At 47.9% G+C, this 27,335-nt stretch overlaps 1 protein-coding gene and 1 long non-coding RNA gene across 2 annotated transcripts; one reads left to right on the top strand and one right to left on the bottom strand.

Annotated features, from left to right (window-relative positions):
- Positions 1-1,081: 1,081 nt before the first annotated feature.
- Positions 1,082-25,413, bottom strand: Mycbpap (MYCBP associated protein). The gene is made up of 19 exons (XM_070028345.1): positions 25,270-25,413; positions 16,258-16,385; positions 14,892-15,051; positions 14,662-14,765; positions 13,754-13,937; positions 12,912-13,027; positions 12,432-12,582; positions 10,580-10,695; positions 10,385-10,497; positions 9,858-9,969; positions 8,880-9,069; positions 8,232-8,419; positions 6,862-7,008; positions 6,033-6,446; positions 5,246-5,367; positions 4,464-4,579; positions 3,679-3,824; positions 3,360-3,533; positions 1,082-1,224 (listed from the first exon to the last, which is right to left on the bottom strand). Exons 1-19 carry the CDS (start codon positions 25,343-25,345, stop codon positions 1,141-1,143), a joined length of 2,841 nt encoding a protein of 946 aa, XP_069884446.1. The 5' UTR covers positions 25,346-25,413; the 3' UTR covers positions 1,082-1,140.
- Positions 8,066-23,281, top strand: LOC138831162 (uncharacterized). The gene is made up of 6 exons (XR_011373126.1): positions 8,066-8,385; positions 8,926-9,083; positions 9,736-9,839; positions 15,036-15,129; positions 22,600-22,748; positions 23,225-23,281. It is a non-coding gene; the product is annotated as an uncharacterized lncRNA (long non-coding RNA).
- Positions 25,414-27,335: the final 1,922 nt, after the last annotated feature.

Genomic DNA, 27,335 nt, shown 5'->3' with positions numbered 1-27,335 from the left:
TCTGATCTCACTGGGATTATAGGCATGAACTACTGGTGCCTAGCTAGGAAGTAGGAATTCTTAAAGCTCTTTTTTCTTTTAAATTTACTTTAATTGTAAAGGTGATATACAGAGGGGTTACAGTTACATAAATAAGGTAATGAATACATTTCTTGTCCAACATTTTACCCCCTCCCTGTTTTGCTCCCATTTCCCCTCCCCCCACCTCTTTCTTTTTCTTTTCTTTTTCTTTTTTTTCTCTTTTTTCTTTTTCCTTTTTCTTTTTTTGATCATAGGGCTTGAACTCTGGGCCTAGGCTCTGTCCCTCAGCTCTTCAGCTCAAGGTGAATGCTCTACTACTGGAGCCACAGCACCACTTCCTTTTTTCTTACTGGAGATAAGAGTCTCATAGACTTTCCTGCCCAGGGTGGCTTTGAACTCTGATCCTCAGATCTCAGCCTCTTGAGTAGCTAGGATTACAGGCATGAGCCACCAGAGCCCAGCTTTTTTATTTTTTTCTTTATAGTAATGCCTTGCAATTCAGTCTGGGCTAGCCTCAAACTGAAGATCTCCCTGCCTCAGCTACTTAAGTGCTAGGATTAAAGGAGTGTGCAATCATGGCAGAAAAATGGCTCAGGGCTTCATAGATATCCACAAGGAACACACAGGACCCAAAATAATGATTTCTGGCTGAGGCCAATGGGGGTGAACTTTTAAGGTTTAAGAGTCATAGCGAGTGCCATGTTGGAGACTTGGGAGCCCAAGCGAAGTAGAGGATCCGAGGGAGTCCTATGAGTTCTACTTGTAGTCACAGATGTTGTCATATTCAGTGATGACACCTGACTAGCTCCAGGAGGCATGATCTTAAAAGTGTGGGCCAAGGCAGGTCTAAGGGAAGGGACTAATCATCCTGTCACCTGACTTCATTCCTTGTCCTGCTACCAACTTGCTCTTCTACTTGTCACCCCCACGTCACTTCCCTAGATGGGAACAGCTCCAGGAACTAGGAGAAGGAGAATCTAAGGGCAGGAAGGACATGGGAGGTCATAAATTGACCTCATTGCAATCCAACATCCAAGACTCAGAGGCACAACCCAAGTGGTAGAAACCAAAAGGTCCTTTATTGACTTGTTAACATGTTTCCTGTGAGGTTGCTTGGGTTCAAGAGTTGTTGACAGTCATAGAGCTGATCTCGTCAGCCAGGACCATCATGTCGGACAGCAGGGACTCTAGCAGCCCATAGACCTAGAAGAATGGAACAGACACCACACACAAAAATTTGTTATACCGCAGGTACCTACATGTCATCTGGCTACAAGAAAGTAAACAGAGGGCTGATGTGGTGGTGAGTACCTGTGATCCCAGGTACATAGGAGCCCATGAGTAGGAGAATTGCTATCCAAGGACCACAATGGGTAAAAATGCAAGACCTTTCCTGAAAAATAACTAAAGCAAAAAAGGGATGGAGGTTGGGTGTTGGTGGCTCACACCTGTAATCCTGGCTACTCAAGAGTCTGAAATCTGAGGATTGAAGCTAGCCCAGGAGCAGGAAAGTCTGTGAGACTCTTTTTGTTCTGTTCTGTTTGTTTGTTTATGTGAGACCAAGGAATTGAACTCAGGGGTTCATGCATTCCAGGCAAGCACTGTACCTCTAAGCTACATTCCCAGTCCCACATTGAGTCTCTGATTTCACCCAGAAGTAGAGTGCTAGCCTCGAGCACAAAGAAACTCAGGGACAGTGCCCAGGTCCCAAGTTTAAGCCCCAGGACCAGAAAAAAAGGAAAGAAAAGAAAGCCTTTGTAAGTGTGATGCCCTTATTTCAAAATCTCAAGCACCACAAAAGGAGAAAGAAAAAAAAAACAAAAAACAGGAGATGAGGGAACCAAAGTTGTACTTGTGTTTTTGTAAATAGTTATATTTTTCAGACCTGGGGTGAGACTGCGCTCAGTCCCAATTCTACTCTTGGCTTACCAGCCATCTGCCCTTCCTGTAAGATCATAGATCCATACACTGGAAGGTCTCCAAGACAGAGCCCTCCAATGGGGCTAGACCACACAAGCCTGAGCAAATTGATTCAGAGTATCCTACAGCCAAGGAACAGCTTATACTCTGAGTCTTCTGAGCCCTTTATTTACTCTCTAGACCCCATCAAGCATCAGAAAGTTTGGTGATGTCACCAGCAGCAAATGGAACTACTGATCAAGCAAAATCCAGAGTGTTACCATATGCACCATGATATAATCCAGCTCCCCAACTGCCCACATCCAAGGGAAACAAATCCTCACCATTAGATACTCTGACACATCAAGTGTGGCTTTGTAGACCTCCCTTCTCCCTCTCCCAAAGCCACAGTATCAGAAGATAAAAATAAAAACCCTGTGTTAATCTCTAAGGACTGGTGCTTAAGAACAGAGCATGATGAAGTCTTTCCAGCCAGGCACCGGTGGCTTGCACCTATAATCTTAGCTACTCAGGAGGCTGAGATCTGAAGATCTATGAGACTCTTATCTCTAATCACAGAGAAAGTCTGAAGTGATGCTGTGGCTCAAGTAGTAAGACGCTAGCCTTGAGCAAAAAGGAACTCAGGGACAGTGCCCAGGTCCAGAGTTTGAGCCCCAGAAACAGTCAAAAAAAAAAGTCTTCAGTGGATGCAAACTGGCTATCCTTTGAAGCTGTTGGTCCCTTCTGATGCTCCCACTGAAATGCTCACAGTTGAGACATGGCGGGATCTCCAAAGATTGGCTCCATGCTTACAAAGAGATTCTAACTGGTTAGGAAGTAAGGCTTTTATCTTTCGCCCCTTCTTCACATGCCTACTTGCTCTTCTGCTTTCCACCATGAGTTGAAGCAGCACAAAGCCTTTCCCAGTGCCAGGCCTTTGGACTTCCCAGCCTCAAAATAAACTTCTTGTTTTATAAATCACCCCATCTGTGGCATTTTGTTACAGCGACAGAAAGCTAAGACAACTCTATGTGTTCTTCTCCCAAGAAACACATCCCCAGAGTGAACACCACAAGGAGAGGTGGAAACAGCAGAAGGAAAAGGACTTCTTCCTCTAATTTCCCTGAGATTCTGTTTTCCACACGGCAGCCAGAGTAATTCTTAAGAACTTAAGTAGACCCATGTCACTCCTCCATGCCAAATCTGCGTGATTTTTCAGCTCACAGAGAAAGCCTCACATGGCCACCCACATGCCTTGTCTGCAGCTGCTCTTTCTTCCCACTAAGTGAGCTTCCTTTCTCCTCTGTATATTGCTCCCCCAGCCTCAGGCTCTCTCCCTGGCCACCCTCCATCTCTCCTCAAGTTTCTGAATGATGGTCCACTGATGAAACAGGGCACACACTGGTGGGATAAGTGGAATGAATGGGGCAAGGGTTCACCTCTGTGTACAGCCGTCGGGTGTACTTCTCCATGACCTGGGGGTCCATTGGCTCCTGGGAAGTGGTGGTCGTGTCCATTGCTGCAGGATCTTCTGAGGCAAGCCTGTCTCGACTTGAAGTTTTGATTACTTTCTTTTCATCTTTGGCCTTCTGCTTCTTACTATTGAGCCGGTCCTGCTTGAAGAGATGGACAGACATAGCCTTCAGTGGTTCCAGGGCAGTTTCTCTCCCCAGTAGCTCTCTGGGAGAGCTGGCCCTTGAGCTGCCCACCTTTCCCAGCCCAACCCAGGGCTAGGAACCCAACCATGTCCCAGCATGCCTCTTTCCCTGGTGTCTTGACTCCTTTTTTGTCCTCTTTCTCTCTGACTCCCAATTGCTTCTTTTCTTGGGCTGCCACTTTTCGTTCTTCTTTCCCAACTTTCACGGTTGGTGTTTTGGCTTCTGAAGTAGGAGATAATTTTCGACCTAAAGAAGATGAGTAGAAGACACATGTAGCAGGCTCCTGTGACTTTATGACAAGGCTGAGACAACATGGGATAGTAAAAGGGAATGGCCTTAACCTGGCACTGGCTCAATACCTGCAAATCTACCTACTCAGGAGGCTGAGATCTGAGGATTTGCAGTTCAAAGACCCAGTATGGGCATACACGGGTGCATGTGTATGTGCACACGTGCGCGCGCGCACACACACACACACACACACACACACACACACACACACACACACACACACACACATAAGGGCAATGGTTTTGAACCCTGTTCTCAGCAGACTTGGGAGAATTCATACACGTTGAGAGCAGAGGAAAGTCTTCAGCACCACAATGCTTACCTCAAGAACCCCATTTAAGCATCTGGATCAAGAGACCTAGGTTGTTGACCCAGTTCCACAGATAGTCTCTGGGACTCTACTTTTGCAAGACAAGGAACTTCTCTACAATGGTCACTGAGGCAGCTTCTAGGTCTCAAATTCTGATAGAATGGTGACAAGGACCCACTCAATGGACTCAACCTGGCAGTGTCCACCACAGAAGGACAAATGGCAAAGGTACCAGAGGCATCAGGGCAGAGAGCTGGGGAAGATCACACGGAAGTGTGCCTGACCTGTCTCTTCTGGAACATCCACATAGACGGTCTCCTTCTCAGGCAGGCCCAGCACAACCCTTAGCCATAGAGAATGGCCCACCATGCTGTCAATCATATCACGCCACAGTTGCAAACTAGAGAGCAAGACACATTGAAAAAGGCCATCATTCTTCATTTGTCCCTGAACATGCAGATACTCAGGTGTCTCAAAGACCCCAGTGCCAAGAACTCCCAGATTGCTATTAGGTCACCAAGTAGCCAGCACCCTCCCCAGCACGAGCCTGGCTGCCCTGAAGCAACAACCAAGAAAAGATGGTCTAGGATGAGGGTTCGGAGGCCTGCATAAACTCAGTCCTACTTCAGCAGTCTAAACTCCAGCTTGGAGCCATGGCTCCAGTGCCACTGGAAGGCATGAGCCTTGCATGAGCTTTCCAGCATGGGGCTCCAGGGAGGGGCCATGTTTGATGGGTCCCCACGCCTCTCCAAGCAAGCGCTAAACAGACAATGTTGACAAGAGAGACGCAACACATTTACTGAACCTGCCACTTGGTGTTCTTTACCTTCTCTTTTTGTCCTCATTCTTCATCTCAGTGAGAAGAGAAAGGGGGAAACATCCCTGCTGTGACTGTTGCCTTGAGGTTACAGGCAAATGGTGGGTGGGGGGAGGGGAGAGGAGAAGAAGCAGATTCCAGAGTATGGCAAATTGAGCTCAAGTGGAGCTCAGCCCCTTGAGTCTTGGACTGCTAGTCCAGGATCTCTGCCCAGATACAACTCAACTGGGGTGCGAGGGGGGCACCTACCACAGCTGGTGCAGGAGGTTGGACTGCAATGGCATCTGATCCTGGCACAGCTCCAGTGCTGCCTTGTTGAGCCGGGCTAGGGCATTTTCTCTCTGGTGCTCCTCAGGGAGTGTCATCACTGCCTAGTTAACAGTCATGGGCATCATGGATCACTAACTGTTCTACCCCAGGGCTCCAAGGAACCTCAGTGTCCCCCAGTGTCTGGCATAGTGACAAGGGGACAGGTAGATGAAGCAGAAACCAAGAGGCTGGGGTACACTCTGTGGTGGCCTGGGAGCTCCCCACCTAGCAATCCCCTTCTCCAAGGTTTTCCAGAATCACGGAGGGAATCCTTCCTACAACCTATGAACGAAGTGGCCCCAAAGATCGTTTTCTTTGTTCTCTTAGAAGATTTGATCTCTTTATCCTTTGGTCAAAGGGAGCTTCTGGGCCCTTCCCTGGGGGTTCAGGACCAGTTCACCACATCTTGCTGTCCAGTGCTACTTTCCACCAACCCCTTCTGAGTCTTGGAAGCATCTTTCTGGGAACTGGAAGCGTGTTTCAAGTGATAGAGCACCAACCATGAGCTAAGAGTGCGAGACTCCGAGATCAAGCCCCAGTAATGGTACAAAAAAAAGGAAAAGTTGGAGAAGGGGAAGAGGAAGAGGAAGAAGAAGATGAAGAGGAAGAAGAGGGAGGAGGAGGAGAGGAAGGAAGAAGGAAAAAGGAAAAAGAGGAGGAGGAAAAGCAGCAGGAGGAGGGAGACGAGGGGGAGAAGGGGGAGGAGAAGGAAAAGGAGGGGGAGTACCTTTCTGAAGTCCACCAGACTGAGGTTCCACTCAGGCAGGGGCAGGCTGTCTGACTCCCAAGGGTTCCTGGCGCCCTCCAGGTCTGGGCTCTCCTCCACCAGGACCTCCTCCATGATGCTCCTCCGTTGAGAGAACCTGAGATCTGGAGGCCTCTGGGGCAGGGAAGAATCTCGGGAGTCCCTGTAGCCATCACGCTCCTGCTGAGATGGCTCCATGAGAAGGCTCCTAATGTGGGCCAGGTGCTCAGCTGGGGTCTTCTTTCCCTTATAGGCTGTTGGAGCTGTGGTGCCACGGGCCTTGGGGCTCAGGCGCTCATCCTGGTTTAGCCGGAGATCTTGGGCTTTGAAGGGCAGGATTATATACTCATGCCACAACTGGTGCAAATTTTGTATCACTTGATGCTTGTAATACAACTGCAGCAGAGGTTAAGAGGCAACAAGTAAGGGAGAGGCTGGCCAGGCACCCTGGGCCCATGCCAGTCAGCTGGGGTTTCTCCCACTGCCTCGAGTAGGAGGCAGAAAGGAAGCCAATGGCCAGAGGGACTCACCCATTTCCCCTTCAACCTAAGCATATCCCATTTAAAACTGGGCCTCCAGAAAAGATGGGTTGGAGTGGAGGAGTTATGACATTTTGTCTATTCCCATTCAGTATCAGCTTGCTAAACAGCAACTTGGGCACAATAATGGCTGCTGTTAATGTGGACAGAAACAGAAAGGATGTGTCACCGGACTGCTCTGAAGAGAAAGTAAGTTACTCATAAAAGTCCTGGCACATAGGATGGTCTGCTACTACAGTCGCCGAGAACAACATGGGGTGCCTGGCCTGTACCTGGGGATGCTTGTGCTGAAATAATTGCTCCTCTGTGAGACAGGCATCCACGGGGGATGGTGTGCGCTCTGGGGTCAAGACCCCCCTCAGAATCTCCTCCAGCATACTCTTTGCAACGGTGATTGCCTCTTGGGCATTCAGCTCGCTCTGGAGAAGGGAAGGTGATACCAGATGGCAGCCCAATCTCTCAGATGAGACTTTCCTGTCCTCATCTGTCTGTCTGTCTCTGTCTGTCTCTCTCTCTGTCTCTGTCTCTCTCTCTGTCTCTGTCTCTGTCTGTCTATCTGTCTGTCTGTCTGTCTGTCTGTCTGTCTGTCTGTCTGTCTGTCTGTCTCTCTCTCTCTCTCTCTCTCTCTCTCTCTATATATATATATATATATATATATATATATATATATATATATATATATATATATTACTTATCCACACACAGCTATTCTAAGACTCAAAAAACCTCTGGGTCTGTCAAAATATCCTAGTTCCCTAAAAGAGGAATGAGAAGATCGAGACACCAGTCTGATGGGACAGTGTTCGTGCACTGGGTTTGCATTTCCCCTAGATGAGGAAGACAGGGCAGGGGCCAGGGAACACACTTGGGCACCATGCAGTCGGGATCCCAGAAACCCAGTAGAAGAACATTTTTTTATGCATCTCTCCGTTAGTCAGCAAGTAAAGCAAACCTGACATGTCACCACTTTGCCCACTGAAATAGGTAGCTGGGTCTGCAGGGCCACAGGGACCATAAAAGCATAGGTTTCCATAGAATCTCAAGAACCACAGCAAGAAATGGCCACACCAGGACTTACTGGGAGATGTGGGCAGTAGATTCCCAGGTCCCACCTCACACTCATTCCAGAGCATCGGCTTACCAAGTGGGCTGGGGAAATATGCTATTGGAAATTGTATCTGGTTTGAAAACCTTGTCAAATACTGTTCCACTTGTACAGTATCAGATAACAGTGAACAAACCAAGGGCACCATAAAAGAGTCACATGATTCGATTGGACTCTGTAAGTACTTCCACAGACTCTGTACCCTGGGGCTCTGGGGCTCATTTCTTTCTAACTTAATGGGCATTAAGCACAGTGGGCTGGCATGCTGTCCTGCACTAGCCCCGCCCCACCTGCCTACATCACAAAGCCCAGAGAGGTGTTTGTTGAGTAACAGTAGTCACCTGTTGGTGAAATATTCACCGTGTGTGTGTGTGTGTGTGTGTGTGTGTGTGTGTGTGTGCGCGTGTGCATGTGTGTGCGCACGCATGTACACACTTGGGCTAGAAGAAATAAGATCCCCACCGGCAGGCACTTCCAGAAAGAACACCAGGATAACAGATCTTGTGTCCTCAGCGAATTAGGTTCTGGGTCCCTTACCTCCAGCAGCAACCTCTCCTCCCTAAAAATGTCCTGGGCCAGGGAGACTGCGAGGAGGTTGACCTGCAGGATAGAACCTCCCAGAAGGGTGGGGTGGGTTCCAAACTCCCAGGATTCCCTAAAGACCCCAGCATTCACTGACTTGAAGAAGAAGGTAAACTTTTTCATTTCTCCAGGCAGAATTACACCTGTGAGGGACAAAAGGCAGAGGTTTTCAATCGGTAGGAGCTAGCTGAGCCCTGCAAAGTTCACTGAGCACCAGAGTTAGTTCACTAAGTTTCATTATGGCCTAGGTCTGGTGACCAGCCATCCTAGTTTACCTAGTTTGGAATGTGTGACTTTGAATGCCAACAAGGGTGGTTGGTCAGTCTAGGCCCTGGGTCTGTGCACATAGAACATTTCTACAATCTGGTTGGGGAGTGGAGGGGGAAGGGAGGGAGGCTTTTCACCTGTGTTCTCAAGAGTTTACCATTCTCCCAATACATAGAACACATATTTCAGAAGAAATGTGGGGGGAGGGTCAGGACCAGGAGACAAAGGGCTTAAAACTTGCAAGAGCTGCCGTTAATTAGCAGATTTCATCTCCCAGATACATACAGAAAGACAAAAAAACAGGAGCTAGATCAAGAAGAGGGCAGCTTCCAGTACCTTCCCGGTTGTTGAAGTAAAATCTCTGCATCCTATTTCTCTTCAGGTCTTGGAAATAGTCCATCTGTGACTGCCGTCGCCAGTCATACCAAATAGCCACAGTGCCATTGTTGACCACAGTCAGTTCTGAAGATGTTTTCTCCCCTTCAAGATTTTCGAAAGTCAAGCGAACAGCAATTCCAACATTTCTCTGGGAAAGGGCAGGTATGAGAACCATCTAGGCTGGAGGTCCTGCCCTAAGGTAAACCAACTTATCCTAGTTTGCCTGGGACTTCTTTGGGTTTTGAACTAGAAGTCTCCAGGTCCTGGCCACCTTCCAAGTGCCTTAGAACTTCAATAGTGTGTGCCTCTGAGGTAACCATCAATAGTGAGAAATATATGTTATACATACACAATAAACATTTCTTTTTCTTTCTTTCTTTTTTTTTTTAACAAGTCCTAGGTCTTGAACTCAGGGTCTGGGCACTGTTCCTTAGCTTTATTGCTCAAGGCTGGTGCTCTACCACTTGAGTCACAGCTTCACTTCAGGCTTTTTGGTCATTAATTGGAGATGAGAGACTCCAGACTTTTCCTGCCTGGGCTGGCTTTGAACCTTAATCCTCAGAGTTCAGCTTCCTGAGTAGTTAGGATTACAGGTGTGAGCCACCAGTTCCCAGACCCAATGAACATTTCTGCTTCTCAGCATCTGCAGAATATACTTCAGCATCATCCTAAGACCCTAACTGCATGCAAGAGTTTGCTATTTGCCTTCTTGTGGGGAGGAGGGATCCTAGATACGAAGTAGCTTGTGACATTCTCTTTGCAGTCTTATGATTTTATTCTTTCTCAAGTCAGTGTTGCTTGTTACCATTTTCAGACATGCTCAATGTGTGACCAGATAAAAACACAAATAGGAGACCATGCAGACTCCTTATGACTGCTACACCTCTTGGAGCTGCTCACATGAGCTTGGAGCTGCAAGTAAGTGAGGGTGTTTACCTTGCCCTTTGGGTTACTGTTTCTGATCCAGACAGCAGGCTTCCCACAGAACATCAGAGAAGGGCCAAGAATAGGCATGGGGCCTGAATCAGGGTAACAGCTAAGTAAATCTCTGTAAGAAAAAAAAACAATGACTTAACTTCCCCATGGGCTACATCATCAAGGCCACATGGAACCCATGGAAACTGTCATGATGGTTTAGAGCCATCACCAGCTCTGCCCAGCAGTGGTGTGTGACCCGCCTGCTCCCGCTCAGCTTCTCCCCATCTATTCCTTGAGATGAGACCTCTGAGCTGTTAGGAACACAGCAGGAGTCATGGGAGAGTCCATTTAACTCATAAAGCAACATGTGGAGGAAGCCCATTAAGTACTGGTTGTTGGAAAAAGGCAGACAGTGATAGGAAAGCTAGCATGGTGCTGGAATGAGCTAGCACTAGAGGCTGGGATGGAACCCAGGCATTCAGGGAGGGAAGCCTGCCCAGGCTACACCCTCTAGGAGCTCTCTCTGGAGCACAGGCTCCACTCACATAGTATCTTCCGAGGAGGAGCTTTCTGCGTTCCTTTCAAACACTGAGTAATCGTCCACTGTTTGGGATGAGAAGGACTGCCCTTGGCCTACCACTTCCAGGCCATCAATATCCTCGGAGGGACAGGGATAGCAAAGATTAGTTGACTGGAAGCTGAAGATTTCCCACCCCAGGCATGAGAAGAGTGTTACTAACCTGCTGGCTGAAATCCAGCTCAGCCATGAGGTCCTTCAGCTCCTTGCGTCGGTAGATCAGAAACAGACTCCGGTCCCAGGTGTAGCGGTACCAAGCATCCTTCTTATCTAGTAATCCTAAAGTGGGAAAGGGTCAGAAGACCCTCAGCACAGGCTGCTATTATAGCCCTCCACACCTACTATCCAGGAGCCCTAAGAACAGCCTTCCTAATAGAGTTTCTGAGAATGATGGTGAATCTAGCCTTTTCCCTGGGGCAGCTGGCTGCTCCTCATAACTCCTCAGCAGCTCCACACTGGACTCCTGGAAAATTACCTCCCAAACAGCCAAATCTTTGCAGTATCATCAAAATAATAATAGCAGCTGCCTATTGGTGGTTGATTAACAATAGATCAGAATATTTTAATACATAGCATGTCTCTTTTAACCCCCACCCATAACCCTGAGTAGTCCTCACCTGGGGAACTAAAGACCAGAAAGATCAAATATCCCACTGGAATTCAGAAAGTCACCTTAGCCAGGACCTGAACCCAGATAGACTGGTGGGCTCTAAAGCCAAAATACAATGCCAACCATGAATGCCGGTTCAAATTCTCTAGATGCCACATTGAAATAGTCAGAAGAGGTGAGAGTCATTTTAATATTTGTCTAAGTCAGTACATCAAAATTATTATCTCACATGAATCAGTATAAAATGGATTGATAGACTATATCATACATATGATATATATAGATAGCTGTATCTATCTAACTATATGAGGTTTGAACTCAGAGCATGGGTGCTGTCCCTGAGCTTCTAGTGCTCAAGGCTAGCGCTCTACCACTTGAGCCACAGTGCCATTTCTGGCTTTTTTGAATAGTTTTATTTGATGATAGTCTTACAGATTTTCTTGCCCAGGCTGGCTTTGAACTTTGATCTTCAGATCTCAACCTCCTGATCCTCAGATCTCAGCCTCCTGAATAGCTAGTATTACAGGTATAAGCCACCAGCACCCAGAAAGATATCTATGTATCTATCTATATCCAAATAGATATCTATATACAGATATCTCTACTTTTTTGGTGCTTGAAATCAGAGCCTGGACACTATCCCTTAGCTTTTCCACAGGCTTATATTCTACCACTTCAGTCCCAACTCCACTTCTGCCTTTATGCAGGTAAGGAGATAAAAGTCTCATGGAAGCTAGGCACTGGTGGCTCATGCCTGTAACTCTAGCTACTCAGGAGGCTGAGATCTGAGGATCATGGTTTAAAGCCAGCCCAGGCAGGAAAGGTTGTTCATCTCCAATTAACAACCAGAAAAAGTGGATCTGTAGCTCAAAGTAGTAGAACACTACTAGCCCTGAGCAAAAAGAGCTCAGCAACAGAGCTCTGGCAACAGAGCTCTGGCTCTGAGTTTAAGCCCCATGACCAACAAAAGAAAAGTCTCATGGACTTTCTTGCCTAGGCTGGCTTTGAACCATAAGCCTCCAATCTCAGCTTCCTGAGTACCTTGTACTACAGGCATGAGCCACCAGCACCAGTCTAAACTTTCTTTTAAAAAAAAACAACAACAAAACACTAGTCTTTGAAGTCTCAGGTTTATACTAACTGGCCACTGGTCACACTACAGATGTCAATGCTTGAATGTGGCTCAGAATTCCTCAATGGCCCAGTCTCCTACCCTGCCTTTCCTACCACTTCTGTTGCTGCTTTACAGAAGCAGGGACTGGACCTCTGGAAGGTCATTCACCCAAGGCCTCAACAAATCTGGCTTGCGTCCCAAGTTTGTCTCCCAGCAGAGCTATGCTGCCACACAGATGTGCATCCTGCACAGGGCACAAGAAGCTAGTGGGCTGAAAGCCCCGTTCCTCACCTATCTCCATCTGGATGGAGCAGGGCTTCCTGATGTGAGTGATGGGCTCCACGAGGCCATACTGTGTCTTTGTCTTGGTCATGATCACACCTGTCATCTCATCGCCCAAGCATTCCAGTGGGCTCCAGAACCCAGCGGTGGTCTTGCAGCACTGGCAAGGAAGGACAAAGCAGTAGGTCATCTTGACACCTTGGCTAGAGGCTGGGAGGGGTCTGGGAAGACAAGAGTACCACTGACCACAGACACTTCCTTTGAGGAGCCATTCCCACCCTGGTGGTAGAAGCGAAGCACTCACTTACCCCCGTGTTCAGGATACCCCACTATCGCTTTTCCTACCCCCAAACATGTCCATAACAGAACTGAGTGGAGGGCTTAACAATGTCTTTTTGCAATGGATAGATTCCCCAACTAGGCAACCTGAGGCAAGCCATCCCTGCGCCAGGGCACCCATGCCAGGGCACTTAGGGGTCGAGTCCTCACTTTCTCATTATATTGCATTGGAAGTACTCTGCTAATGAGTTCCCGCTCCTCCTGGATCCGTCTGTAGGACTCCCCACTATGCATCAGCAGATCATTCACTGGCTTGTTCAGATGCTCTAGAACAATGAGAGATAAAAATGCAGCTGTAAAGCTGGTACCAGTGACTCACTCCCATAATCCTAACTACTCAGGAGGCTGAGACCTGAGGATGAAGGCTCAAACCCAGACTAGGCAGAAAAGTCTGTTGAGACTCTTATCTCCAAGTAAACCACCAAAAAGGCAAAGTGTAGATATGGCTCAAATGGTAGAGCAACAGCCTTGAACAATAAAAAGCCAAATGATGCTGGGTGCTGGTGGTGAATGCCTTTCATTCTAGCTACCAGGAGGCTGGGAATCTGAGGATAGCCAGCCCAGGAAGGAAAGACTGTGAGACTCTTATCTCCAATTAATCACAGAAAAAGCCGGCAGTGGTATTGTGGCTCAAGTGGTTGAGTGCTAGCCTTGAGCAAAAGGTACCCAGAGGCAGCATCCAGGCCTGGAGTTCAAGCCCCAGGACTGCCCCCCCCCCAAAAAAAAGGCAAGCCAAATGAGGTACAATGCTCTGACTTCATGTCCTAATATCAGCATTAAGAAGAAAAAGGAAAAGAAATGCAGCTAGCAGCCTACTCTCAGGCCTGATTTGGGACCTACTTAGCCTTGAGAGGAAGAAGCTCTTGGAAGTGATCAGCACAAATGTGGTCAGCTTGATCCCAGGCTCTGGACAGGTAGGGGAAAGAAAAAGCATACAGTAGACTCCCCAAGCCAGATGGAGGCCAGGCAGGGGCCCTGTCTGTGCTGCTCACCGCTGAGGGCTTCCTGCTGCTTCTTCCACAGGGTGACATGTCTTTGCCAGTTTTTCAGAGAGTTGTGTTGAGGAGGTGGGGCCCAGGGAGGTCTCTTCTCTTCCTTTGGGGCCTTTGGTTCTGGCTCTTCTTTAGCTGAGATGACAGTCTTCTGATAGGGCTCTATGTGTATCATCTCAGCCAGCTGAAAAGTACAACACGGGCATGCAAAGTGGGGCGAGGGAGAAGCTCTGATCTGGGGCCCAGCAGAGATTTCCTGAAACTTAGACCTCTGCTGCTGTTCTACTCTGCTGAGAATCCCTCTTCTTCAGGACTGTAAGGAGACAAGTGACAGAAATTTAATGGCAGAACCGGGGCGGGGGGGGGGGGGGGAGGGGAGGAGGGGCCTTGAAAGTGGTTGTCAGCTCCTTCTCCACCAGAAAGGGAACTTTCTTTTAAGACTATGGCTCTGTCCCACACAACTCCTGAACTGCACCTTTCTCCAGGTGCCCAACAGATGTGAAGGATTTGAGAGACAGAGAAGCGCTGCATGATGGGAAGGTGGTCCCACAGTCTGTGAGACACCACCACTCTCCACCATGCTGAGGACAGCAGCCCCGTCTCTAGAGAAATAACAATGACATCAGCACAGTGCAGCCAAAAGAACCGAGGAAGGATCTAGGCCAAACCTTTCTGGGTTTGGCCTTCTCAGTTCTAGGTTCCACGAGGCTAGCTCTACATCCCTATAGGAAATCTTGTGGCTTACAATGAAAGCAAATCGCTTCGTGGGAGTTGGTGTCACTTGTCATCTTCATCTCAGGCTTCAGGCCCAGAGACTGGAGTCTCTGTAGCTCACACCTGCTTTGGTCCTGCAGGTGGCACATTAAAATGGTGACTTCTCTAGGCCAGGCCTTTCTGAGCAAGCCTACCTTGATGTTCCCTCGAGCAAGTGCAATTCTCTTGAAATCCTGGAGACTCCCCAAGATATGATGAGGTAGGATCTGGTCACCATCATCTAATTTGTCACCTAAACCTGAAAGGAAAAGAGGGATTAAAGATGGGCTGTGGATAGCAGATATAAACTACCCAAGGGATGACTTGCTCAGAGATCAGGCTTTTCTTCAAAGCCTAGTGGTGCCAGAGCCAAAACAAGCCATACCAGAATAATCCAGGGGCTTGGCGGTCATGTCCGGATTAGTAGAATGTGCTACCAAGTGGGAAACCTTCTTCCTCAAATCCTTGGGTTTGAGCTTACGGATGATAAACTTCTGGGTAATAGCAGGCTTGTCTTCTGGACTAATAGGTTGAGGAATGTGTTGCTGAAGAGAAACAACAGAGCATGTCATCTGGGATGAGGAGAAAGAGCACCACCCATCCCTTCTGCCTCAGTCTCTCGGGTGAGATTTCCCCAAGGCTTACGCCTCCCCAGCTCCATCCAGATGTCCCAGAGAAGAAATATCAATGTAGGGTCATATGCATATATATACAAGTAAATGGACTAAAGTATGGCATACTCCTGGTAGGATCCCAGTGGTGTAACTCCTCTGAACACTAGCTAGTTTGACAAAATGGACGTCAGGAAGCTAAGCCATGTTTTGTCAGTGGTGGGAGGGTCAAAGGGAGGAAGGCAGAAGAATGGAGAGAGGAAGGGCAGAACATAGTCACTGTACATGCTGGAAGATGCAGCCAGGTAACTTGAGACTATAGCTTGGGTTGGCAGGGATGGGGAAAGATGGAAGAGGTGACACTGATCAAGATGCTTTGTACCTCTAAATTTATTTGTTGAATTGAAACTTCTTCATGCAACTACTTTAATAATACTAGCCAGGTGTTGGTGGCTTGCGCCTGTAATCCTAGCTACTCAGGAGGCTGAGATCTGAGGATCCCAGTTCAAAGCCAGCCTGGGCAGGAAAGTCCGTGAGACTCTAATCTCCAATTAATTGCCAGAAAAAAATGGAAGTAGCACTGTGGCTCAAGTGGTAGAGCGCTTGCCTTGAACTGAAGAGCTGAGGGACAGCGCCCAGGCCCAGAGTTCAAGCCCCACTCATGTCAAAAAAAATAAATAATAATAAAGAAATGCCTATGTAACAGATATGAAACACTGGAACCACCTGGAGAAGAAAAAAATCACAGCTGATTACTTCCAGAGTTCAGGTTTAAAAAAAAAAAAAGGCAGAGGGTAAACAGCCTTATCCATGTCTTTGCCTTGGATGTATACACTCATCTCCTACCTGGGAAATGAACCTGATGGCACATGCCTCTCTGAGAAGTATGATATCTCATTTGCTCATGTCCTCTGTGGTTCTACAAAATCTCAGAAAAAAAAACCAAACAGCACAGGCATTCCTTCAGATGCTAAAGTGAAAAGAACTTGTGGTCAATGGCTTCTTTTCCGTGGAATCAGACACTCCTTCTGAGCAGGGAACCAGTGGAAACACAGTGAGCACGGCTGATATTCCAGCCCACACAGGCTGGCAGGGAAAGGGGTCCACAGTGAGGGAACCCTGAATTTCATTCACCCTTACCTTCTCCAAGTCTTCCTTCTTAATACCTAAAGCAAGAATATCATCTCCTTGTAGGACATTGCTAACAGGCTCCGGCTCTTCCTGAATGGGGGGTGTTGGCTGTTCAGGGGCCTTTGCCCGCTTCCTGTCTGAAGAGCAGAAAATTAAGCCACATTCAGAGAGTTTTATATATATATATATAATCAAAATAGTCAGTCTAGGACTGAAGCTGCAGCACAGAGGTAGAGCACTTGCCTAGCAATGTGTGAGACAGTTAAGTCCTGGACTCAATCCCTACTACCATGAGAAAAGCAAAGAAATAGTGGAATGTAGTGGCAAATATAATCCCAGGTGTCAGGAGGCTAAAGGATGGTAAATTCAACCACCCTGGATTACATAGGGAGATCTCATCTCAAACAATAAACAAATCCATATTAGACTGTGGGGTGGTGACCAGGCCAGCCAGCTGGACAGCAGAAGTTGCTATGATGGTATGGGAGGCACTTTAGTGGGGTGATGGGAATTTGTCTTTAGGGCCCCCCTGCCCATTCCCTCTTGGACTTCAACAGAGTCTGAGATTTCTGCATGAAACTTGAAATCAAAAGATGCTATCTTGCTGGATGCCAGTGGCTCCTACCTATAATCTTAGTTACTCAAGATAAGTTCTGAGGATCCCAGTTCAAAGCCAGCCTGGGCAGGAAAGTCCTGTGAGCCTCTTATCTCCAACTGACCACCAAAAAAGCTGGAAGTAGAGCTGAGGCTCAAGTGGTAGAATGATAGCCTTGCAAGAAAAAGCTGAGGGACAGTGCACAGGCTTTGAGTTCAAACCCCAGGAATGACATACACGTACACACAAAAGATGCTGTTTCCAGCTAGATCCTGGTGATTTACATCTGTAAACTACTTGGAAAATGGCAATTGGGAGAATAACAGTTCAAGGTCTGCCTGGGAAGAAAAGTTAAGGGACTGGACATGGTGGCATGCACTTGTGATCCTAGCTCTGATGGGAAATATGACATCGTAGATGGTGTTTGGTGTGCACCTGGGCAGGAAGCCAGACTCTGTCTCAAAAAATAAGCAGTACACCTGTGTGCTGATGGCTTACAACTGTAATCCTAGCTACTCAGAAGGCTGAGATCTGAGGATCGCAGTTCAAAGCCAGCCCAGGCAGCAAAGTCTGTGAGACTCTTATCTCCACTAAACTACTCACAAAAAGTGAGAAGTGGTGTTGTGGCTCAAGTGGTAGAGTGCTAGTCATGAGCAAGAGAAACTTAGGAACAGCACTCAGGCCCTGAGTTCAAGCCCCAGGACCAGCAGTTCAAAGCTAGCTCAAGCAGGAGTCTATGAGATTTTTTTTGTCAGTCCTAAGTTTCTCAAACTCTTTTGCTCAAGGATAGCACTCTATCACTTTGAGCCACAGAGCCACTTCTGTTTTTCTGGTTGCTTTAAACTGCAATTCTCAGATCTCAGCCTCCTGAGTAGCTATTATTGGTGTGAGCTACTGGTACCTGGTGAGGCTCTTTCTCCAATTCACCAGTAAAATGTCAGGTAGTGCTGTGGTTCAAGTGGTAGAGCATTACTAGCATTGAGCAAAAAAGTTCAAGGACAGTGCTCAGGCTCTGAGTTCAAGCCCCAGTACCAGCACCAGGAAGGAAGGAAGGAAGGAAGGAAGGAGGAGAGGAGAGGAGAGAAGAAAGGAAAGGAAAGGAAAGGAAAGGAAAGGAAAGGAAAGAAGGGAAGGGAAGGGAAGGGAAGGGAAGGGAAGGGAAGGGAAGGGAAGGGAAGGAAAGGAAAAGAAAGGGAAAAAGAGAAGAAAAACCAGCATACAACAAAGGACTGGAGGCATAGCTCAGCAGTAAAAAGAGCATCTACCTAGCAAGCATGAGGCTCTGAGTACAAATGCTAATGCCACTTAATACATCTCTCTGTGTAGATAAGATAGACAGACAGACAGACAGACAGATCCTGTTTCAGGCTGTGTTACTTATAGGTTGGACCACCTTAACCTCTCTGGGCCTCATCTTCTATTTGTGAAAAGATGAGAAAGTAAACTAAAGCAATGGCTTATAAATATTAGCCTCTGAGTTTTACAAATGCAGTTTCCTGATTACTATATAGAGCCCAGGACTTAAAAATGCAATCCTGGTGGTTCAGTGATTTGGGACAACCAGACCAGACATGTATTGAGCCTCCTCCGGTGCTGGCACCCATCTATTCTGGGTAAAGGAATCAGGAATCTTAAGACACTGGTGAAAATGCATATGCTTCACCACTGACCACCTATTTCATAGTATTCATAGTATTTCATAGTATTCATAGTATTTCATAGTATTCATAGTATTTCATAGTCTAAGCAGCTTCCACACACCAGGCACTGGGCTGGGTCTGAGGAGACAAGACTCTCCATCTTTGCAGACTACGGTGGCTAGGTTTCCCTTAGGAAACAAGACTGTCAGATCTTGGGGCACTAGGGGAGACCCATGGAACCCAAACCACCTTATAGAATGATCAGGGAACTTTCCTAAGGTAGAGATGTTTAAATGGAAAGCCAGAGATATGAAATGGCATTTTAGCCCAAATGTCCTAATGGGAGCTGCACAGGGAGACCCAGAGACACGGGAGAGGGGTTATCATCCTGGAACTCAAAGCACGCATGGAAAAATAGCTGGGGTGTAGTGAGGTGAAAGTAGGAAGCAGAAAGTAGAAGCCAAAGCACCAAGAGCTTAGTGAGCCGTGCCAAGGACTCCTGTGTTTACTTGGGGGCAGTGGCAGGCCAACAGGTAGCCTAGGGACTGTGAGATTGAGGACCAGATTACTCAAGAGTCTGCAGGAGAAAATGAACTGATGGATGATGACAGTGGCTCATAGGCCTGGGGAAAAGTGAGATCTAAACTTCTCTCAAGTGACAGCCAGAATGGAGGATACTGACATGACATGGGGCAGAAGAGGACACACACTCCCTGCCTTCCTACAGGTGGCTTCACCCGTTCAAAGGTACATCTTGTTTGTCTTTTTCCCTCTGGTTCAGAACACTTTAAGGTAAGGCTCTATGCAAAACAATCAGAAGAAAAACCCAAGCCCTGTGTTAGGGTGTTTTATCTACTGCTGCTCAAAGGACTCTGCTTTTTGTATTTTTTTAAGAACATTTTTTAGTGGCTCAGGTCTGTGATCCCAGCAATGCAAGAGGGCATCCAGTGCAGCCCCAAGCACATAAAATCTTATTCAAAAAAATAAAGGAAAAATGTGGCTGGAGGTCTGGTTTAGCAATACAGTACCTTTCTAGCAAGAACGAAGTACTGAGTTCAAACACCAATATTACCCAAAAAAGATTTCATTAGCAAATATTAATTTCAGAAAATAAGTTTTTATTATGACATTTTCATACAAAGGTACTCTAATCTTTAAGATACCACATCAATCTTTAATAAGAGACTTATCAAGACAGGGGTTTTGGTCAACAAAATTAAATTGTTTTTCAGTCCTAGGACTTGAATTCTGGGTCTGGGCACTGTTCCTGAGCTCTTCAGCTCAAGGCAAGCACTCTACCACTTGAACCACAGCGTCACTTCTGGTTTTCAGGTGGCTATTGGAGATAAGACTCTCACCAACTTTCCTGCCCAGACTGGCTTTGAACTGCAGATTCTCAGATCTCAGCCTCCTGAATAACTAGGATTACAGGCATGAACCACCACCACCACCCAGCCAAAATTAAACTTTTTAAGGTCCACAGAGTGGGGAAGAAAAAAAAATAGAATCATTCAAACATCATTCTGAACATAACTCCAAGCTCTGCCTTTGGCCACAAGTGGGAACAACAGAAGTTCAGACGTTACCTATCCCCTAAATGTGGATAAGTCCCAGCCCAGTAGACTGACCCATCCTGGCATGATCTGCAGCTTTGGATTTTAATTTTTGTTTGTTTGCATGAATAATTTTTGTTTGTAAAACAGAGTCTCAGTATGTAACCCAAGCTGGCTCTCCATCTTCCCACCTCTACCTCCAAAGGGCTAGAATTACAGACAAGCACTACTATGCCCCACTTGGATTCATTTCTATTTTGCTCTTCCTGCGCACCTTTCAGGTGGGCACACACAAGGAAACTGGTACTAGTTGAAGGTATTTAAAATGTGCACATTTTAATGAATTTTTTTTTTTTTTTGTCGGTCGTGGGGCTTGAACTCTGGGCCTGGGCGCTGTCCCTCAGCTCTTCAGCTCAAGGCGAGCGCTCTACCACTTGAGCTACAGCGCCACTTCCGGTTTTTCTGGTGGTTTATTGGAGATAGGAGTCTCACGGTCTCTCCTGCCCGGGCTGGCTTTGAACTGCGATCCTCAGATCTCAGCCTCCTGAGTAGCTAGGATTACAGGCGTGAGCCACCAGCGCCCGGCTTAATGAATATTTTATTGACCAGACTATACTACCCTCTGACTGTATGCTATTACAGGACATTTACTGCACTGTATTGTAGATGGTTATCTCAGAGGCTAATCGTGGTGATGCAGGCCTGTAATTCCAGTTACTTGGAATTTTATAAATGTTTTGACATATTTTCCGGGACCACTTTTCTTCTGTCTATCACCTTGATTGGTCTACATCCTCCCTAAATGTCTTTAGATGGGTTTTTCCCTGGTAAGGGGGAAATGGTCACTTCTAAGTAGAAACCTTCAACACTACTGAAGAGGATTGGACACTAAAACTTCCACCCTGTTTACAGAAGCTGATTTATCATATTGGTTGAATTGAAGCAGCCAGAGAAACTTTGATCAGGGTTTTTTCTGAACTATCTCTCCTTCCCTTGGTGGTACGGGGGTTTGAACTCAGGGCCTTGCACTTGCTAGACAGATGCTCTACCACGAGTCATACCACCTATCCCCCCTTCCTCCTTTTTCCCATTTGTAGTTGTCAAATAAGGTCTTGTTTTTGCCTGGGGCCAGCTTGAAGCATGGTCCTACCTATGTCTCCCACATAGATGGGGTTACAAAAAAACAAAAACAAAAGAAACTCCATGCCTGGCTTGTTGATTGAAATAGGTATTATTTACTTTTTGCCCAAGCTGGTCTCAAACCCTAATCCTCCTATCTCAGCCTCCCAAATAGCTGGGGCTTGAACTCTGGGCCTGGGCACTGACCCCCAGCTCTTCAGCTCAAGGCTAGTGCTCTACCACTTGAGCCACAGCACTACTTCGGTTTTCTGGTGGTTAATTAGAGATAAGAATCTCACAGACTTTCCTACTCAGGCTGGCTTTGAACTGAGATCCTCAGATCTCAGACTCCTGAGTAACTAGGATTACAGGTGAGAGCCACCGGCGCCTGACTCAAGTAGTTGGGATTATAGCCATGCACCATGTATATGCTTGGCCTATGAGATTAGTACAATAAATATTCTAATGCTGCATACAACCAGGGTATGGTACAAACACTAGTTCAAATGATCTGCAAGCCAGGTGCCAGTGGCTCATGCCTGTAATCCTAGCAACTCAGATCTGAGGATCATGGTTCAAAACCAGCTCAGACAAGAAAGTCTGTAAGACTTTCATCTACAATTAAATCACAGAAAAAGCCAGAAGTGACATTGTGGTGACACAAGTAGTAGAGTGCTAGCTGTGAGCAAAAGAGGCTCAGAGACAAGGCCTATGCCCAGAGGTTAAGCCTCAAGGCCCGGCAGAAAAAAATCTGCACATATTAAAGTTAAATTCACCCTTAAGAATATTCACCTAGGGCTGGGAAGGTGGCTCAGTGGTAGAGCGCTTGCCTTGCATGCATGAGGCCCTGGGTTCGATTCCCCAGCACCACATAAGCAAAAAGAAAAAAGCTGGAAGTGGTGCTGTGGCTCAAGTGGTAGAGTGGTAGCCTTGAGCTGAAGAGCTGAGGGACAGTGCCCAGGCCCAGAGTTCAGGCCCCACGACCAGACACCCCCCCCCTCAAAAAAAAAAGAATATTCACCAAGCACCTTGTATGTGCTATAAACCACATAGATGCTATGAAGGGAACAGAATGGCTCCTTCTCTTTAGATGTGCTCTCCAAGAGCACCTCTAGATTTGCTAGAGAATTCACAGGGTGGAGATCCATCACTCCTGAGCCTGTAAAGGTCCAGCCAGCTCTTTCCTTTTCATTTGTGTAGGGGGGAGTGTGAGGGGGGATTGAACTCAGGGCCTGGGCACTGCCCCTTAGCTTTTTTGCTCCAGGAAAGCACTCTACACCACTTGAGCCATGGATCCACTTCCAGCTTTCCAGGGGTTTAACTTGAGGTGAGTCACACATACTTTCCTGCCTGGGCTAGCTTCAAACCTTGATCCTCAGATCTCAGCCTAGGATTACAGGTGTGAGCTGCTGGTACTCAGCTTCTTTCCTGTTCTTTGTTCTAGAAATCCGAGCTGAGTAGAGCTGCTCTTGAGCCTCACAGTTGGCACTTCTCCATGCATCCTAGCAGCTGAGGGTCAGGTAGACCAGCTCCCTTGCACGGGGCTGTCAGGTGACTGCTCTGCTACAGCTACACCAAGAAGCTGGAAGCCAGGTGCCAGGCTGGAGTGGAGGTGGGGCGGGGGGGGGGGGGGCAGGGGGAGAACACTACTGAAGGAGAAGAAACCTGGATTTGATTTTTCTGCTTCTCCATTCATCTAAATATTATTCTTTCTAACGTTAATGAAAATCTGCAAGCAAATGACCTAGGCTTGCACTAGAAACTAAGGTAGGGACTACCAGTACAGAGCTTTAGCCAGTGGGAGAGGGGGATCTGGTGCTGCTAAAATTAGTCTTTCCTGTTGAGTCCCTAAATAGGTTTCTAGTCACCATTTTGGCTTGCCTTTGTGTCCAGAACTCAGAGACTGTGAAGAAATGCAGCCCAAGGGTACCACAGTCCATAGGCAGGTTGGCTATTTTACATAGGGGAGCAGGGAGTAAATGCTCCCCTATTAGAGGCTTCCCTGAGAAAGTTCAGGAAAAAGGGACCTTGCATGTTATAAATACTTCCTTGTTTTCTTCCTTTCCCAGGTGCATGTTCTTAACCCAAGGACTACTTAACATACTGAATTTCCCCTTATTAAAAATCAATATACAGTGAAAAGAAATCTTCCTTTGATTTGTTGACAGCTGAAAGGTCAATTTGATTAAGACTGGGCAGAAAGGTGGGTGAGCAGGAGGCAGTGGCTAGGAAAGTCCTTGACTTGCCCTTGGGAAAGGGAACCAGAGCTGTATATTCTTCCTGTCTCTCTCTTAACTATTAAAAAGTATGTCACGAACCAGCATCAGCTTTTTATACTATGAAGAAGCATAAAAGAAAGCTAGGCTGAAAAGCAACAAGGCTTCTGTTAGTTTTCCAGGCCTCCCAGGGGACCCTGCTGACTGAGGGCCTGCCCCTCCCAGGGCCTGCAAAAGCACAACCTGTCTTTCTAACCTTGTATGCAAAGCCTTTTCATCATCTGGTCCCTGTTCACTGGCACGCCACTCTGGATCTCATGTTCATAGGTTCATGAACTTATGCTGCTCCCTAACCCTGGAGAAAACTCCTCACACGCATACTTTTTCTTTCAATTTTTTAAAAAATGTTTCCAAGCCTGGCATATGCCTGGCAAGTGCTCTTTTAATGAACTATACCCACAGCATTTTAATGAACCGTATCCCCAACACTTTTATTCTTTAGATCTGTCATAGATCTCCCCTTCTACTTCACCTTCTTTCCCCTAAGCCTACTATGCAAGGCCTGTGTCAGGTTCCTCACCCCCAAGGGTGAGTTCTTCACCCACAGGGGCATCTGCATCACAGCATGAGGGGACTCCTCCAGCATTTCTAGAATGAATTGGTGTGTGAGTGTGTGTGTGTGTGTGTGCACGCGCGTGCGCGCACACGCGTGCTTGTGTGCCCGTGTGCACATGTGCCAGGACTGGGCTTGGATTCATGGTGTTGTGCTTGGCTTTTCCCCTCAAGGCTGGTGCTCTACCACTTGAGCCACACCTCCACTTCCAGCTTTCTGCTGAATAATTGGAGATTGTCTCATGGATGTTGCCTTCCCTGGCTGGCTTCAAACCACAATCCTCAGATCTCAGCCTCCTAACTAGGATCACGAGGTGAAGAACCAGCATTGGCTTGATTTAGAATTTCTTGAGGCTAGAATCTCTTATATATATATAACACCAATACTGTCAAATGCCCACTGTTGATGCCCAACATAGCATCCACACATAGCAGTGAAAACAGGTCTCCAGGGGAGGAGGTAGCACAGAAGTGAAACATGTTCAAGGCTCTGAGTTCCATCCCCAGGGAATGGGGCTGCAAATGGGAACTGTGGAGCAGTCAAGTCTAGTGACCTCTGGTTGAACACAGTGTCATATGGCTGACTAGCGTGGACAGGAAAAGGTGGTCTGAAAGAACTAGTCAACTTGACATTTTAGATTTTTCCAGTGGAACTGTTAGATGAGTTTCTTCATCTTAACGTACTTCTCGAACTGCCCGCCCTTTGTTTTTGTTGGTCGTGAGGCTTGAACTCCGGGCCTGGGAGCCCTGAACTCTTTTTGTTCAAGGCTAGTATTGGACTACTTGGAACCACAGCGCCACTTCCTGTTTTCTAGGGGTTAACTGGAGTCTCACAGACTTTCCTAACCCGACTTACTTGAACTGTGATCCTCAGATCTCAGCCTTCTGAGTAGCTAGAATGATAGGCGTGAGCCACCAGAGACTGGCTCCTTTTTTGGGGGGAGGGGCACCATTTCCTGGTTCCTGGGCAGGGCTTCCAGCCCAAGTATCCTGTCTGGAGCTGTGGTTTAGGTGGAGATCTCTTTCCCTTGAGGATCTCTGCAGCCACTGCCCCCGAGGGCCTTCTGAGAGTCCACCTTCTACGACTCCATCCTTAAGGCCCCGTGTGGTGTACCTCCGCCCTTCGGAGGTTCTGCCTTGGTCTACTATCCGTAAGTCCTGAAGCCTGTGCCCCAGGGCTCACTGCCATCTTGGTGTCACTCCCATCCTCCGGACCCCCTCGGCGGACCCCCGTCCCCGAGGACCCCATGGGGGCCTCCTGAGCGCCCGGGGCAGCCAGCGCCCACCTTTGACGGCGTCTGTGGAATCCACCAGCCTGCTAGTGAGCATTTTGATCCGGGATTCCTTCTTGATGGCCTTCATGGTGCCGCCCCCAGTTGCAAGCTTGTCCTAGCCTGCTGGGTCCCGAGACGCCGGCGCTGCGCCGCACCCCCCCGAGGCCCGGCCCAGCGACTGCCGCGGCGTCCATAGCAACCAGCGCCCCCGCGCGGGGGCGCGCCCCCACCGAGCAGCGTGCACGGCGACGGCTTGCTTGCCATCTTTCTCACCGCGCGCGCGCGCCCCCGGCAGAACACCCGAGCGGGGCTCGTGACGTCACCGCCGACGTGGCGCACGCGCCGTGAGGTCACTGGCTCAGACCCGGTGTGGGGAGCCTGGGCCGCAGGCAGTGGGGGCGCAGCGGGAGCGGCCGGGGCGGGGGACTAGACGAGCCCTCCCCGCACCCCCGCACCCTCGCAGCAGGCGACCGCGATTGTCGACCCCCGGCCTCCTCCCCTCCTTCTCTGACCCCCAGCACGGCCTGCAGATCAGCCCTGGGCTTTTAGACTGCCATTGCTGCAAACATGGTGACCCAGGATTGCTCCTCCCCGGAGGTGATGTGGACCCCCGGGCCGCTGGCTTTCTGGAGTTGAGGCACCCCCCCCATACCTGTCCCCACCCCCGCGCTGAGCGCCCCCATCCAGGGACCGGCCCTGCAGCCACCTCAGCCTTCTATCACTTCCCAGCCTGCCCAGGCTGTGCCCAGATGTAGGGGTCTTCTCCCGCTGCTCCTCTCCGTCCTTAGAGATGCTGACCCAATAAAATAGCTCTTCTCTGAGATGGCAAGTTTATAAGGACACCTGCTTTTCCTGTCTTTCCTGCCTCTTTCCTCTCTCCCTCCCTTTCCCCCTTTTCTTCTTCCCTCCCTTCTTTCCACTTTTTCCCATTTTTTTCTTCTTTATTCCCTTTCTTTCCCTTCTCTCCCCTCCTTCTCTCCCTTCCTTCCTCATCCCTCAATCTCCCTCTTCTCTCTTTCCCTCCTCTTCCCTTCTCTCTTTCCCTCCCTCCCTTCCTACCTTTCTGGTCAGTTGTGGGGCTTGAACTCAGAGCCTGAACGCTGTCCCTGAGCTTTTTTCACTCAATGCTAGCACTCTACCACTTTGACCCACAATGCCACTTTCCCCTTTTCTTTCTTTAGAGCTCTCTCTAATGCATTCTGGAATTTATTCTGCTTGTTTATGAGGACACCCATTGTCAAGTCAATGTCATAATGTAAGCCCCACAAGAGCAGGGACTGCCAGTCTCTTTGCTCCACCCTATCCCAGAGTTTTTAGTCTAGGACTATTGTTCAGTGATTGTGTGTCCAATAATGGAGACTCAGAGCCAGACAGAACTAGCTGTGCTTCCCAACTCTCCTTGCTTGCTGACTGTGCATTCTGCAGTTTCTTAATCAGTCTGAGCAGAAGGTTTCTCACAGAAGTTAAAATGTCCACTGTGCTAGTAATCCTAGCTACCCTGGAAGTTGAGATCTGAAGAGCAAGGTTCAAAGTCAGCCTGAGTAGGAAAGTCGGTGAGATTCATCTCCAATTCAACACACACACACACACACACACACACACACACACACACACACACACACACACACACACACACACACACACACACACACACCAGAAATGTTGTTGTGGCACAAGAGGTAGAGCATAAGCCTAGAGCACAAAATCTCAGAGACAGTGCCCAGGCCCTGAGTTCAAGCCTTAGGACCTGCACACAAAACAACAAAAAATGTACAATGCTTCCCTTCCCTACTGTAAGAATCAAGTATACATTTAAACTAGTATCTTTAGTGGTTTATGTATCCATTTTTAGATGGAGAAATTGGGTTCTTGACAGGAGAGGGAATACAAAAACCACAAGTCTGAAGCTGGTTTTCTCAAATCTATTTCTGAGGATGGCAGCAGTTTTCTCCAGAGGAGGCACTGGGGAAGATGGTGGAGCTGGCCAACTGCTGGAATGCCTGTGTGCTCCCCAGTGCTGGACCCCTCTCCAGCGACATGCCCTTCTCCAGGCTCCCTTACACTTAGATACCCTCCAA

Source organism: Dipodomys merriami, unplaced genomic scaffold (genome assembly GCF_024711535.1).
Source record: "Dipodomys merriami isolate MVZ:Mamm:240054 unplaced genomic scaffold, mDipMer1.0.p SCAF_19, whole genome shotgun sequence".
Classification (NCBI taxonomy): Eukaryota; Metazoa; Chordata; class Mammalia; order Rodentia; family Heteromyidae; genus Dipodomys; species Dipodomys merriami.
Note: the sequence above shows the minus strand (reverse complement) of the source record. Positions and strands in the feature narration are given on the sequence as shown.

Coding starts and splice junctions, on each gene's coding strand:
- Mycbpap (XM_070028345.1), bottom strand. CDS start 25,345: ATGAAGGCCATCAAGAAGGAATCCCGGATCAAAATGCTCACTAGCAGG. Junction 6,447..6,861: donor TTCAGCACAAGCATCCCCAG/GTACAGGCCAGG, acceptor CCTCTGCTGCAG/TTGTATTACAAGCATCAAGT. Junction 1,225..3,359: donor CCCGACGGCTGTACACAGAG/GTGAACCCTTGC, acceptor CCATTCTTCTAG/GTCTATGGGCTGCTAGAGTC.